General features: G+C 42.2%; 2 protein-coding genes across 2 annotated transcripts; one reads left to right on the plus strand and one right to left on the minus strand.

The window, feature by feature from the left end:
- Positions 1-1,391: 1,391 nt before the first annotated feature.
- On the minus strand, positions 1,392-5,059 carry SEC61B (SEC61 translocon subunit beta). Its single transcript, XM_032182814.1, has 4 exons — positions 5,026-5,059; positions 4,803-4,900; positions 4,506-4,607; positions 1,392-1,715 (listed from the first exon to the last, which is right to left on the minus strand). Exons 1-4 carry the CDS (start codon positions 5,026-5,028, stop codon positions 1,628-1,630), a joined length of 291 nt encoding a protein of 96 aa, XP_032038705.1. The 5' UTR covers positions 5,029-5,059; the 3' UTR covers positions 1,392-1,627.
- Positions 5,060-5,151: 92 nt separating this feature from the next.
- ALG2 (ALG2 alpha-1,3/1,6-mannosyltransferase) lies at positions 5,152-7,436 on the plus strand. The gene is made up of 2 exons (XM_032181114.1): positions 5,152-5,505; positions 5,703-7,436. Exons 1-2 carry the CDS (start codon positions 5,152-5,154, stop codon positions 6,603-6,605), a joined length of 1,257 nt encoding a protein of 418 aa, XP_032037005.1. The 3' UTR covers positions 6,606-7,436.
- The last annotated feature ends 7,330 nt before the right edge of the window (positions 7,437-14,766 follow it).

The raw sequence follows: 14,766 nt of genomic DNA on the forward strand, positions 1-14,766 counted from the left end.
GTTAACAACTGACCTGTCTTCTTCCTCATCTTACAATAAAGTCAGTGGCTGCACACACTTTACCTTCTTGCTGGGCAAAACATGTGAATGAGTTCCCTACCTCTGCCTTTCAAAGCAAGCTAATCCCCCTCTTCTATTTATCTTGTGTTTTCACTTCCCTTCCATGTGCACAGCGGTAAGTGATTTATAGATCCTTTTCCCTTTGACACACAACGTATTGGACTGAGTTTCCACCACATTATTGTATTCTGCTACCGCTGCCTTTTAGTCACCAGCACTCCCTGCTCCTCAACTCCCACTCCTCCCAAAGCATAACCTCCCTGCCACTACATTTAATAAAATTTGAGTTTCTGCTCAAAGTCTATCCTCACCTGAACATTTCCAGCAGGTATGATGGCATAAGCACAGCTCAGAAGTTATCCTTACAGGTCTGAGATCACGCTCCTTCTTTTCAAACCACTTCTCTTCAGAATTGCTCCTACTTTAAGGATTGCTTTACAGTAGAGTGGGTAGGGGTAAGAGACTGTTTCCACAACTCATCAGCAGTCAACACTTGTATCATAAGCAAGAATACTGTTTTTTCTTGTACAAGGTGATATCCAGTGAATCACCATAACATGACAAATAGGCTAAAATAATTCCATCCAGCTGCATAGAAAGGCCTTGCTTGGTTATCTGAATCTCATGACCACATCAGCAATGAGGAAAAAAAAAGTACTCTAGTGCACCAATATGTATGCATGTTTAAAAGGTGAAGGAAGAGCTGTCTTGACTGTCCAAAAGGAAAATAAACACACAAGGAAAACTGAATGGGTATGGAGAGCTACTTAACTGTACCTCAGAGTGTGTTTGTACATCCTTTTATTTAAAAAGCAGCCATTATTTTTCCAGTCCTCCCGTTCCTTTCTGACCCGAATCTCCTCATAAGAGCCTACGACTACAGAAAAAGTCTTTGACAGTCATGCAGTTATTCTTTTTTAATTGTTTGGGTATCTGTTCACGTCCTTCCTCAAGTGCAGTTTGAAAACAAGCATACCTGTATGCTTTTAGTGTAATGAATATTGAGTAGGTTAACTTGTATTTAGGAAATGAACAAATCCAGCTCTTTTTCTGGAGTTAAAGCAAGAACGTGACCAGCACAGCTAACACACCTGAGTTTTGTTTTTAACAATGCCCTTGTTACCATCACGTTTGTGCACCCTATTTTGCTTTTCCCATTTACAAAAACATCTTCTGTCATAAAAGTATATAGCAATGTGCAGTATAAAAGAAACTGGTTTGAATTGTCACATGGCATTTACTCAGAAATGTGGTTATATATGGAAAGCGCGAGTATGATGCTTTAATTGTGCTGTGTTGGAATAGGAGGGGAAAGAAAAAAATTAAGACTGTTTCCATTTCCATATACAAATTTTATTTTAATACCTGTATTCTAAGCGTACAGATACAATGACCCATGACAGACCTTCAGGTCTGAGCACATAGAAAATTGAGTTCATTCTGTATTAGAGACAAAGTTGAAAGGACTTCAACAGATGACAGGAAGCTTCCCCATTTTCTCTCCAAGAACAACCAGGATCCACCATATTTTTGGTCCAAGATGTATGCTTTAAGTTGGCAGCTGACTCTATGAGCGAGTATATTTACCCCAGATGTGCAGCATAAATACAGAAGCAATAAAAAGGAGACTCATGACCAAAACTGGAACAGGCCCACTAAAAATAAAGAAAAAAAATAATTAACATAAAAAGCAAAAAAAAAAAAAAGTCTGCTTTGTCCAAAGGCCAGTCATTCCCAGGCAAACAAATCATCAATTCATATGCAATTGTAAGAGAAAACTTATTCCATTCGCACAGAAATACCATAAAACACACAGAAATGAGACAGCCACCTTTAAGAAAAAAATTGCCATTATGCTTTTAATGGTAGTTATGTAACAGGGCATGTAAAACAATAAATCACAACTGCCACCACCCCCGACTTATTTAGAACTTCATAGTTCGTTACTAGTCATCACTGCAGAAAATTATCATCTGTATTTACTATTCAGAGATGTCGTAAGATACAAGAAACAACAGAGTCCTCTAGCGGCTAGTCGAATTTTGGCCTAAAATTCACATTAGCTTTTTTTTCCCCCCCCAGAGAGGTTTTACTTCATTCAAGGACCATGGCAGCAGTGAGGGAGATGGGGACTGCTGGTTGTGTTTTTTTTGTTGTTGTTGTTGTTGTGTTTTGTTTGTTTTCTTTTTTTGAAAGAGATAATACACAATGTTGAAAGCCAGTCATAAAATCATTACCTGAAGTGTACAGTTTACCAGATTTCTTAAACTTTTTTTCCTTCTCACTTTACCTATTGTTTAGAAACGGCATAGAGATGTTTTTCAAGAACAGTTTAATCTCAGGGTGCACGTTGAGAGACTGAATTAGCTGTTTCACACTGTTGTGACACCACAATTAGCACACACTATGACAGGCACTCAGCACTGCTTCGTACCACTTACTTCATACAACCTTGCATCAGATTTATAATGTTACACTGGGTGAAACGCTGTGAATTCTCTCAACCAGCCTTCAAGCCACACTTTGCAAATTACCCTTCGGGTTACCATGTACAAGGAGGTAAATGTTACTTGAACACAAAGTGAAACTCAAAGTTGATTGAAACAATTTACTAAGTTTTCTACCAGATCAGAATACTCGGTAATAATTGATCATGCTTAGTCTTCTTTGAGCATGGAGAACCGTGAACACAGACATAAACCACTTATAAAGTAAACCAACAACACAACGTGCAAAATAAAAAGTCTGCTACACAAGCAGCCCCTATTCAGGGGAATATTTCACCAAGCAACAGAACTTACTCTGCAGTTTTATACGTACTTCCTCCAGACAACATACGTAAACCCTGGAATCTTCCTTCAAATACCTGATCTTCTCATCTCACCATGCCCACACAGTTAAATAAATAATAAACCTGACTTAGGCACCTCTAAAAATTTGGTGTTGTGCCTTTTGTAAGGCTACATACCACACATCCAATTTTATATTATGGCTCCACCGCAAACACTGCCTACAGCTCCTCAAGCAGTGAAGTTTAAGATACAGGAACCACAGGTATCAAGTACTACATGAAGTAAACTAAATTTGGTTTTAGTCTTCTTTTCAAAGCACAAAATACTCATGCTAAGTATAAAACAGAAAAATAATCATATCCCACTCCTGACCAGATTTCCCACAGCTCCTTTTGCTAGCATTGTTTTTAAAGACGCAAAGTATGTGCAACATCTTGTTGTTAGAAAGAAATGTACTTTCCTGAGACAAAATACAAAATGTTTGACCTGCAGCAGAGTAGTCCTGATCATGACTAGCATGAAATAACCTATTCTCAGATATCTTATGTATTTTTCCTAATTATTAAGAGTTCTTATTTTAAGCATGGGGAAAAGAGCAACTCCTTTCCCCCAGAAAAATAAACCTCAGGCTAAGCTTTATGCAGTAGAAATCACAGCTTCTGCTGAATCACTTAACTGAGGCAACCACAATCTTTCTATAACCCATTTTCATTTTTAAGCCTACTTAAACAGGACAGAGATCATAGCAATAGGATGGATGATACAGGAAAAAAAAAAGCTGTAAGCTAGCAAGAAATATGCTCCCAACTGGAAGAGGCTGTGGATGCCCCATCCCTGGAGGTGTTCGAGGCCAGGTTGGATGAGGCCCTGGGCAACCTGGTCTGGTGGGAGGTGTCCCTGCCCATGGCAGGGGGTTGGAACTGGGTGGGCTTTAAGGTTCCTTCCAACCTGAGCCATTCTATGATGTGACTTCTATGATTGTGGTTTAGAAAATGTTACAACTACTGTGGAAGTGACCTGTAAAAGTCAGCTACTTTTACAGATGTTTCATCCATTAAAAGCCTGGCCCTACAGCCACCCATGGTAGCTTGAAAAAAACACCACTCCAAAACTTTAACATTTGGAACCACTGCTTTGCAGCCTAAGTAAAAGGGGAAAAAAACTGCCTACTGACCCGCTTGTATTGATGATCAGCACAATGCACCGCATGGGACTGACCACTCATCAGCAAAAGGAAACCCAAAAGGTTCAGAAGGAAACTTCCTGAAGTTAGTAAAGCTGCACTGACAGCCTGCACCACTGTTTTGTTGAAAAAGTTCTTCTGAACTGTAGAATGTGTTTCCTTTTTTTTTTTTTTTTAGTTTCATTTTATTCATATATATTTTTTAATTAATCTTAAGTAAACCAAACAATAGAGAGAACATCTGCCCTGATTACTATAGAGACATACCCTAAAACACTGCTCCTACAGACAGCCGCAGCCAGCTTAGGGAACCCCAAAACAAAACCCTAATGGATTCCAGATTAAAAAAAATAAATGACTGGTGTACCTTAGGGTCTCCCCAAGCATATTATGGGATAAAACCCAGCCGGCCGTGAGGCAGCCCGTAGCGCTGACGTGTCCCCATTCCCCCCCCGCCCCCAGCCACTCACACTTTGAGGCCGGGCGAGTCCTCGGTGTAGAAGCGCCACATGCCGCCGGTGCCCGTGGACGTGGCGCGGCCGGCGCTCCTGGTCCCGCAGCTGGCATTCTTCCTGCGGACAGACCCCCGCAGCCGTTAGACGACCGTTACCGGCCACCACCACTCCCCCCCCCCCCCCCCCAAAAAAAATAAAATAAAATAAAATAAAATAAAATAAAATAAAATAAAATAAAATAAAATAAAATAAAATAAAATAAAATAAAACACACCCCAAAACCCCGCCCTGAGCCGTTAGCCGAGCCCTCACCTCTGCCTGACGGTGGAGCCGGCGGCGCGGGGGGCCACGGCTTTGCTGGGCGAGCGGCCGGAGGTGCCCACGTTGGTGGCGCTGGGGCTGGGTCCGGGCTGCGGAGAGAAGACAGGAGAAGGGGTGAGAGGAGAAGGGGTGAAAGGAGAAGGGGAGAGGAAAAGGGGTGAGGGGAGAAGGGGTGAGGGCCGGGGGCTGCCCGCGATGGCCGCGGCCCCCTCACCATGATGGCGGCGGCGCTGCTGAGGCGCTGAGCGCGGCCCCGCCCGCTGTGCGCGCCGCCGAGCCCCGCCCGCTGCCCGCAGCCGGGGGTTGACGTGGCGGCCGGGGAGGCGGCCCCCGGCACAAGATGGCGGAGCCCGGAGAAGGAGGAGAAGGGGAAGGGGAAAGGGAAGGGGGGGCTCCCTCCGTGCTCTTCCTGCACCCGGACCTGGGCCTGGGCGGCGCCGAGCGGCTGGTGGTGGACGCGGCGCTGGCGCTGCAGGCGCGGGGCTGCCGGGTGCAGGTGTGGACGGCTCGCTACGAGCCCGAGCGCTGCTTCGGCGAGACGCGGGGGCTGGCGGTGCGGCGCGCCGGGGGGTGGCTGCCCCGCAGCCTGTGGGGCCGCGGGCACGCCGTGTGCGCCGCCCTCCGCATGGCCTTCGTGGCGCTCTACGTGCTGCTGCTCAGCGGGGAGCCCGTCGATGTCTTCGTCTGCGACCAGGTGAGGCAAGCGGGGGCCCCCTCAGGCCTTATTGGGGTGGGGGGGCTCCTGGGGAAACCCCACTGTTTGTGTGGGGTGGGGAGGGAGTGGGCGCTGTGGTGCCCTCCTCCTAAGAGGTGTTGGTTCCTGGGTGACAGCTTTCAACTCACTTCTCGCCCCTAACACACTTATTTTGATCTTTCTTATCTCTGTTCTAGGTGTCTGCCTGCATTCCTATTCTTCGTCTGGCCAGAACCCGGAAGAAGGTTTTGTTCTACTGCCACTTCCCCGATCAGCTGCTGACCAAGCGAGAGTCCTTCCTGAAGCGCATCTACAGGATGCCGCTCGACTGGCTGGAGGAGTACACGACTGGCATGGCAGACTGCATCGTCGTCAACAGCAACTTCACTGCTGGCGTGTTCAAGGAAACGTTCAAGTCCTTATCTCACATCAACCCAGATGTCCTCTATCCGTCGCTCAACATCAATAGCTTTGAAACGATCGTTCCTGTAGACATAGCTGAGCTGATTCCCAAAAAGAAAAAGTTCTTGTTTCTGTCCATTAATAGGTATGAGAGAAAAAAGAATTTAGCGTTGGCTCTCGAAGCGTTGCATGAGCTTCAAGGAAGACTTGACTCTCATGACTGGAATGAAGTTCATTTGGTTATGGCAGGTGGCTATGATAAAGCCGTTCTGGAAAACGTGGAACACTATGAAGAGCTAAGGAGCATTGCAACTAAGCTTAACATTAATGACCATGTCACGTTTCTGAGATCGTTCTCTGATGAACAGAAAATCTCTCTTCTTAGTAACTCTGTGTGTGTGCTTTATACACCGAGTAATGAACACTTTGGCATTGTTCCTCTGGAGGCAATGTACATGAGGTGTCCAGTTATAGCAGTTAATTCAGGCGGTCCTTTAGAATCCATCTTACATAATGTTACTGGATTTTTGTGTGACCCTCTGCCAACACAATTTGCTGAGGCCATGGAAAAGATTGTGAGAGATCCTCTCTTAAAGGACGCAATGGGAGCAGCTGGGAGAGTCAGAGTTACAGAAAAATTTTCCTTAGGTGCATTCTCAGAACAGCTGTACCAATACATACGCAGGTTAACACAATAAAATTATATTCCCATATGGCATTTTATACTTTTGTACCTGTGACTTGTATAGGGAGCCAGTGTTCAATGTGACTGTGATGACAAACCCAGTACTTGTGAATTTTCTGATTATACTTTGTATGCTGCCTTATGTTGCTTGATTAAAAAAAAAGAAAAAAGAAGAAAATGCCTCTTTCTGAAAGGTTCAGATTTTCATGTTTTTTCCAATGTATGACCTCTTGCGTGCAGTACCTCGGATAAATGCATAGTTCAAATAGCAGTGAGTTACAAGGATATTATTGCATATATTACTTCAAGACTGGATGATTAACTCAGTTTACAAAACACGCATTTGTGCAGATGAGCACGGCTTTATTTTTATGTAAGACTACTTCAAATTTGTATGATCAATAATATCATCAATAACTTGTAAGTGAAAGACCTCGGCTATGGTATGGACAGGGATTGTACAGTCCACCTGTGCATTTAAAAAAATAAACACTATCCTTTGGGATATGAATGGTATGTCTTTTTTTAAATAGCCTTTTACTGTGCCTTCTAAAATTGCGTCATCTAGTCACGCTGGGAATCATAAATGAGCAAATGGGTGCGTGAGCAAGAGGAAGGTGGGGTGAGAAAACCAAGTCCATTAAACTACTTGAAGCAAAAATGTTTGTCCTGAAATTCTATATCAATGCAGATGCTTGGTATGCTTAAGGATATAGTTTGAAGAGTTTCTGGTTTGTAGAAGCTTAATTGATATTTATTGAACATTTCATTATACTCTAAGGTATAGAAAACACATTTGTAAAAGATGATTATCTCAAATGTGCAATAAAGATGGATTTTGTTTCGCCTGTTTCACCGATAAGTTTTTGGTAAAATATTTCTGAATAGCTTAGGTGGGGGGCAGTAACCACACATTTCTCCCAAAGCAGGGATTTGACGTGACAATTTGACTTTGTTGTTGATTGGTTGTGTTTGATTGTTTGTTTTCAAGTGCAATACTGTGTTTTAAGCATGGAATATCTTTTTTCTATCTACCTCTTTTTTAGCACATCTGTATTGCTTGGTTGTTGGATTTCCAATAATACACTGCTATGCAATATATGCAGTTGAATTGTAAATCTGAAAATGGACTGCGTAACAATAGTTTCCCTGTTTTTTGAAGTCCAGTTTTATCTATAAAATACTGTTTTGTGATCTGCATTCTGTGATTTGCTTTTAAGAAAAAGTTTTGTGAATTTTCACATTTTGTACTCCCCAGCAGAGATGGGAACTCTTTTTGTTACTAAGAAATGTAACCAAGGTATCAGTATAAGGCTTTTATTTAAAGTGAAACAAAAATCCATGAAGAAATGACTTCTGTCCTTGTCTTCAGAAAGTTGTGATGCTATAATGGTTATACATCATGGCTTGGGAGCAGGTGATCTGATAAACCTGATTTCCAACATTTCTGATCTAACAAGAAGCACTGGCAAGCCCTAATGTAGTACATTTGCTGGCTATTCCTGTATTTGTGTGCCTTCCCCACCCCTTAATCCTTGTAAAGCAGAAGTTTTCTTAAACCTTTATGTTAATTTTTTCAGGATGCATGTTGCAGTGACTGAAGGGACTGGAAAGAAGCATGAAAATTATCTATGATCATTGATGTTAACACCTTCATGACATATTTGGCCTGGGTTTTAAGCTGCAGTGAGAAGGGGTGAGATGGTTGGAACTGATATGCGAGGCTAGCTTAGTTTATGTTACATTCTCCTTTCCAGTTGCACAGGTGTTAACTTGGAACCGAAGGTACATAGTTCACACCTGCCTGTATGCCTGCAGGGGTAGCTCTGGTCACAGATCCTGTCCTGGTCCCAGCATTCAGAAACGAGGACCTTTCTTTCAGAAGGGAGAGTCACAATTCAGCCCTGAAAAAACCTGACTCTGAACCTGACTCTGTCAGGCTCGATGTTGTGACCATGTCCCTGGGGATCCTGTCCCAGTGCCCGACCACCCTCTGGGTGAAGAACCTTCCCTTAACCCCCAGCCTGACCCTCCCCTGTCCCATCTCCATGCCGTCCCCTCGGGTCCTGTCGCTGTCCCCAGAGAGCAGAGCTCAGCGCCTGCCCCTCCGCTCCCCTCGTGAGGGAGCTGCAGGCTGCCATGAGGCCTCCCCTCAGCCTCTTCTGCTCAGGGCTGAGCAAACCAAAGGACCTCAGCTGCTCCTCATGTTTTCAGACCCTTCACCATCTTTGTAGCCTTCCTTTGGACACTCCCTAATGGTTTTATGCCCTTCTTACACTGTGGCACCCCAAACTGCACACAGTACTGGAGGTGAGGCTGCACCAGCGCAGAGCAGAGCAGGACAATCCCTTCCCTCAACCAGCTAGCAGTGCCGTGCCTGATGCACCCCAGGGCACAGTTGGCTGCCAGGGGACACTGCTGACTCATACTCAACTTGCCATTGACCAGAACCTCATATCCTTTTCCCTTTAAGCTCAAATCTTGGCCTTCAGACCCTTCCCCATCCTTTCCCAGCCCTTTCCTTCAGGCCTAGCCCTGTTCTCTGCAGCTCCTGCTGACTGTCAGCTCTTGTCCCTTGTGGAGCAGCCCCAGTCCTGCTGCTTTTTGACAGGTAGCTTGGGTCTTCTCAAGCCTTGATCCATCATGGAGCCTGGCCTTCAGTTTATAAGCATCTGGCCTGTAAGGCTTCCCCTTCGTTGCACATTAACCTCAAAATCCTGGAGGAAGCTATAATGCACATAGAGATGTGGCACAGCCATTCAGGTTTCTTGAAAGTCTCTTGCTCCCCAACTTCCAGAATCATTCACTGAGGACTGTGCATGGAGTGTGAGTGCTCAGCCAGTGCCTTACTTTATGCCAGTGTGGCTTTGTTTCCTCTCTGCTTCCTCTCCTCCTTTTTGGAAATCCCACCAGTTTGGTAGAAGTGATGATGCAACATGTAGGAAATGGTTTTAAGGAGGAATTCATCTCCTGTCCTCTCTCTCCCATATTTGCACATTTTTCCACCTTTGTTTAGAACCAAAATACATAGAAAGAAGCTAAATAAAGAACATAGAAAAATACAAAGTACATTCAAGTATACTATGTGTGAACAAATGAAGGCAAGAGAGGTGGTTAGGATTTAGAGTTTCTTCACTTACAAGTACTGTGGGTTGTAAAGTGGAAACCTAGTTTTTCTTGTCTGGTTTATTTTAAATACCTATTATAAACAAAATAAGCCACAAACAAATCATTTCATATGCAAATTTTTACACACTGTTTTTCAGATTGTAAAAAGAAATAGGAATAACAAGGGTTTCAGGATTAAGCCAGTCTGATAATGTTGCTTTTTCCCCCCCTCTCCACACTCTTTTCCTCTTTTTTTTACTATTTTACACAACATAAAAAATTTATAGATTTTAACATTTACATGGAGTCTATAAAAACCTCATGCTACATTATCATATTGCTAAACTTTATTCCTTTTTATTATGGCTTTATTATTCTCTCTCATGGATGAAATGACTGATATTTTATTTTGAATTGTAATTTATTATACAGTTAATATCACAGGGGTATTTTTAAGGAAACAATAACTAGAATGCTGACAAAATATAGTATTATGAAAGGCGTATATTCGACAGCATGAATGTTAGTACAAATAGCAGAGAAGGAAATAGACATTTTAATTATAGTTACCTTTATCTGCATTTATGGTAAATGCAGAACATGTGGCCCCAACAGTCATAAATCAGAGGTTAGTCTCTATTGATTTATGGATGTGCATTTTTCCAGTGCCAGTTATTTTATGCACAAGATTAACTGAGTTGATTCCAGATTTTTGCACTGTTGGTCATATGGGAAGACCAACAAGTTTCACCTTATGAACTCTGAGACAAGTCTATTAGTACCGTGGTATTTTTATGACTCCAATTTCTGTGCACTGAAAGAGAAGAAAGATATAATGGCTGAGAAAAGGAAAGTAGAAATCATCTGAGTAAATGAAAGTAGAAACCATTTGGAGTTGTTTTACATGTAGAAAGGGAGCACAAGTTGCTAAATTTTAAAACTCTTACATAAGATAATCAGTCACTGGGAAATTAGCCTTCAAACAACCTACACTACAACTACAGGCACATACCATTTTTTAAATTTGTGAACTTTTCCCCCTCACAGTTGTACACACAATCTCTGCACCATATAGCAAGATTTGCAAGACACCAAAAAAATGAGAAGCTATCCTCTGTTACTCATAGGCAAAAGAAAAAAAAAAGCCTTGTTTGTGCTTCTAAGTATTTGCAGGTATGTAAAAATCACAGCTGCATCACACCTTCTCTGAATTACTGTGGTCTCTCTTGGCATTTTACCTTCAACCAAGAAGAGCGGAGCCCAAGCAGAACTCTTGTGATTATGGTGCAGGTAACATGGCAGTAGAGTGAAGGTGCCTGATGTTCTAATGGGATCTCATCAGTGGTGAGGGAGAATGAAGCCATTTTTGGTCCTGATGTAGGAAACAGTACTCAGGCTAAGAGGAAATCCAGGACCACCTCAAACCCATGCTATCTCAGTGTCCCTCCAGTTAATCCTTTCTTTTACATCCCATCACCTGTCCAGATCCAGTTAGGATTGAGTTAGACTGTCAGGGAGTGGCAAGAGCTGGTTGATCACCAAGGGTCCAGGGAGCCAGGAGCAGTGCACAATAATGAGGCGGGCATCCCACAGGGCAGGCCCAGGGATGGCAGGATGTGGGAACTACTGAGCACAGCTGATTCACAGCTGTGAACTTACCTCAACAGAAAGAGAAACAAAAGGTTCTGAACACCAAGAAGCACTTTTTTTTACTGTACAGGTGACTGAGTAAAAGAACAAGTCTCCCAGAAATGTTGTGGAGTCTACCTTGGAGATCTTCAAAAGCTGCCTGGACACATTCCTGAGCAACCTGCTCTGGGTGGTCCTGTTTGAGCTGGGAAGTTGGACCAGGTGACCTCCAGAGGTCCCTGCCAGCCTCAGCCATACTGTGAAGGTAGCCTGTGCCCGAGATAAATGGCTTTAACAGTCCAGTAGATCAATGGGGTGTGTAGCTCTACTTCTCTGAGTTAATCAAAAGACTGTAAATACACCAGCAAACATGGTACAACTCAGTGGAGTGTATAAACTAGAGGAAGAACTGTGAAGGGAGCTACGGGCTTGAACTGGTTCAATTCTCCTTCTCAGAGGCTGGGAACACCCAGCATTGTTGTGGTGCTGTATTACAGAGACTGGTAATAGGAACCACATTTATGTTGTGACTCAACTGTATATTACAGATACAACATCCTGCTGAGGACGATTTGTACCTGTACTGTAACTTACGTACATTGCTGTATCACTTTGATAGATGAAAATCCCACATAGCTCCCAAAAAGCAGGTTTGGTATTCAGCATGAAACCCTCTATAGATGGAGTATCTAAAAGAACCTGGCCAGTGAGTGTGAGACCCTGGCACAGGCTGAACTGAGAGACCACATCGCTGGAGGTACTTGTAGTGATGAGCCAGGTCTGAGGTCATGCTGGGGTGCCAACCTGCAGGTCAGAGTCAGGGTCAAGATCAGGTCCAGCAGTGGTATCAAGGGTCAGACACCATCTGGAGATTACTAGGCAGGTCCATAATGATGGTCTGGGCAACTGAGGCTTCTCGGTGTGCTCAGGACATTCATTCAGGCTAATTTTTTTGTATGTTTGCTAACAAGTATTAATGCTTTTTTCTTTCTTCACGGCCTTCCAGGTTACTTCCGAATTTACTGTATGTGGTGACCATATGTTAGATAGTATCCTGCTGGATGCCACTGTATGAGTGGAAATTATTTGCTACTCCTCCTCAGGCTTCATTCTGTTCCTTGGCTTTAGACCTAGATAACCCAGTGCCAGCACTTCTGGGTTAAACTAGTATTTGTGCAGGTATCTAGCATCAAAAAATGAAACAGTAAATAGAAAAATACAATCTGTTGGTTATGCTGCTTCCTCCTCTTCATGGTGACTCTGTGTTAACATTAACATTAGACTGCAGGATCTATAGGTGTACTGCAGGCTAAAAACAAAAGCATAATGTCTTTTTCCTCACAGCGTATTTACGTTGTGGAAACTCTTTGCATAGTGCTAAAATAACACTAAAAGCCAAAAGCAGATTCAAAAAAGGGTTAATCAGACATTGATTTAAAAAGTTGTGGTCCAAATACAGTAACCGCTCAGAAACCCCATCAATAACTGGTCATTAGGAGCTGGAAAGTATAGTATTACTTATGTGTTGTCTAATAGACATAAGCATTTTCTTTTGCCCAGTCCTGAAAACAGAATATAAAATGAAGCAAACCTTTGATAAGTATTCATACGTCTTCTCTCCTAAGGCAGAACTGCTCTATCCCTAAGTATCACAAACTATGGAAAAAGGGACCAAGAAGACATCCCAAGAACATAGACAGTGTTTAAAAACATGAAAGTAGGTAACTCCCTTACTGAAACAGCTCCTCTCCCAGGAAAATCTGTGCTAGTACCGGTTCTAATAATACAGGAGAGGATATTTTGTCACCTATTCCAGCAGCATCTCATTTTCTGGGTAGATGGATTCTTTTAACATTTTAGTGTGACTTCAAGACAAGAAACGTACACTTTTAAGTTAATGAAGCAACCTCTGACTTACTGTGAACAAAATTAATTGTATTGCAAAACATCATCAATGAATTTTTGACCACTAAAGCCGTATGAAAGTTCATGACAGATGACAAGGTAGTATTCCCTAGCTGAAATTCTCATGTTCCTGGTATATTTCACATTTAAACTGCGGTGCTCCAGTCTCAAAATATTTTGTATATATGCAAACACACACAGTGCAAATATGACTGTAAGTCACTTCAAGTGAAAGATGCCCAGTCCAGGCTGTCCCCCAAAGTAATAAAAATGCTCACATAAGTTTATTTTCTGCCTATATATTCTCATAGGGAATTAATTTCCTACAACTTTGAGACTATCTGGTTCTTTGTAAGATTACATTTCTAGAGGCTGAAATTAATTAATATTATAGTTAATTTAATATTTTATTTCATTATTTAGATTAATTCAAATTAAATTTAAAATGTTCCCTGCAGTGAGTAATGGCATCCGCCATTAATCTAACATGGAAATTTAACCTGTCTGCTTAAAAAAACCTTCCATACTTCACAGAGGAAAGAGCTTTTGATTATGTACCTGCTTAAATCAAATTAGGCAAAACAAATTCTAACTCTTGCAGGTGAACAAGCTCCTTAAAATATAATTTCAAAAATACCAGTTGTGGTCATCTCAAACAAAGCACCTCAGCAAGGGCTGAAGATTTTTAAAAGACGAATGGACAGCAGTCCAGAAGGACTGAATATCATGCATCAATCTGATAGGAATAAGCGTTAATATTCCTTCCTTTAGAGTACACAAGAAGCCAGTAACCGCAGTTGTAGAAGATTCCTTGATCCAGTATTTGGTTCCTAAAATAAATATTGTTCCCAAAAGCAACTTAAAGCAAAATTCTGTAGTTGGGCAAATTAGACTGTTTCATACACTTATGACTTCTTGCAGTTACCAAGAAGTCATTCACTGTCCTGCTAATCCTTATAACAGGACACAAGAAAGTGAATCTTCACACTGCTGTACACAGAAGAGCTGCAAATTTCACAGAAAGATCCGTTTTGCAGAAGCAGGTCCACTGCACATAAAGCAAGCACAAAAAGCATAGAAACAAATAGCTAATAAAAAGGATTGGTAAGATATGGAACAACCTGAAACAGAACACTGTTCAATGATCTTCTTCAAACCGAGTCTCAGGAGAAACCAAAGCTTCCATGGGAGATCATAACAAAGGCAGGATTTTCAGCAAGAAATGTGCTTTTCTCCAAGCTAGGTAACTTCTTCATTGTAGCAGTTTTCTAAGGGGCCTTTTTCTCATTCAGATATAAAATACACCCCAATTACACTCATTTCTTAAGGTGCAAACTTGAAGTAACAGCAGTGAATAGAATGATTTACATGAAATTTTCGTCATAGTAATAAGAATCAGAATTTATATAATGTTTGCACATACATTCAATTTGTTTTAATGAACTGAAGCAAGGCAAAGCCTCTTCACCTGAATTCCAAGTGGATAAATATATTCTGATTTAAGAAAGTAATTGCTGTAAGATCTTATGAAC

The sequence above is a fragment of the Aythya fuligula genome, chromosome 2 (genome assembly GCF_009819795.1).
Source record: "Aythya fuligula isolate bAytFul2 chromosome 2, bAytFul2.pri, whole genome shotgun sequence".
Taxonomy (NCBI): domain Eukaryota; kingdom Metazoa; phylum Chordata; class Aves; order Anseriformes; family Anatidae; genus Aythya; species Aythya fuligula.

Excerpts from the sequence above, each read along its gene's own strand:
- SEC61B (XM_032182814.1), bottom strand. Across the intron at positions 4,608-4,802 it reads GGCTCCACCGTCAGGCAGAG|GAAGAATGCCAGCTGCGGGA; the intron begins GTGAGGGCTCGG and ends GTCTGTCCGCAG. Across the intron at positions 1,716-4,505 it reads GACTCGCCCGGCCTCAAAGT|TGGGCCTGTTCCAGTTTTGG; the intron begins GTGAGTGGCTGG and ends CTTTATTTTTAG.
- ALG2 (XM_032181114.1), top strand. The coding sequence starts at position 5,152 with ATGGCGGAGCCCGGAGAAGGAGGAGAAGGGGAAGGGGAAAGGGAAGGG. Across the intron at positions 5,506-5,702 it reads ATGTCTTCGTCTGCGACCAG|GTGTCTGCCTGCATTCCTAT; the intron begins GTGAGGCAAGCG and ends TCTCTGTTCTAG.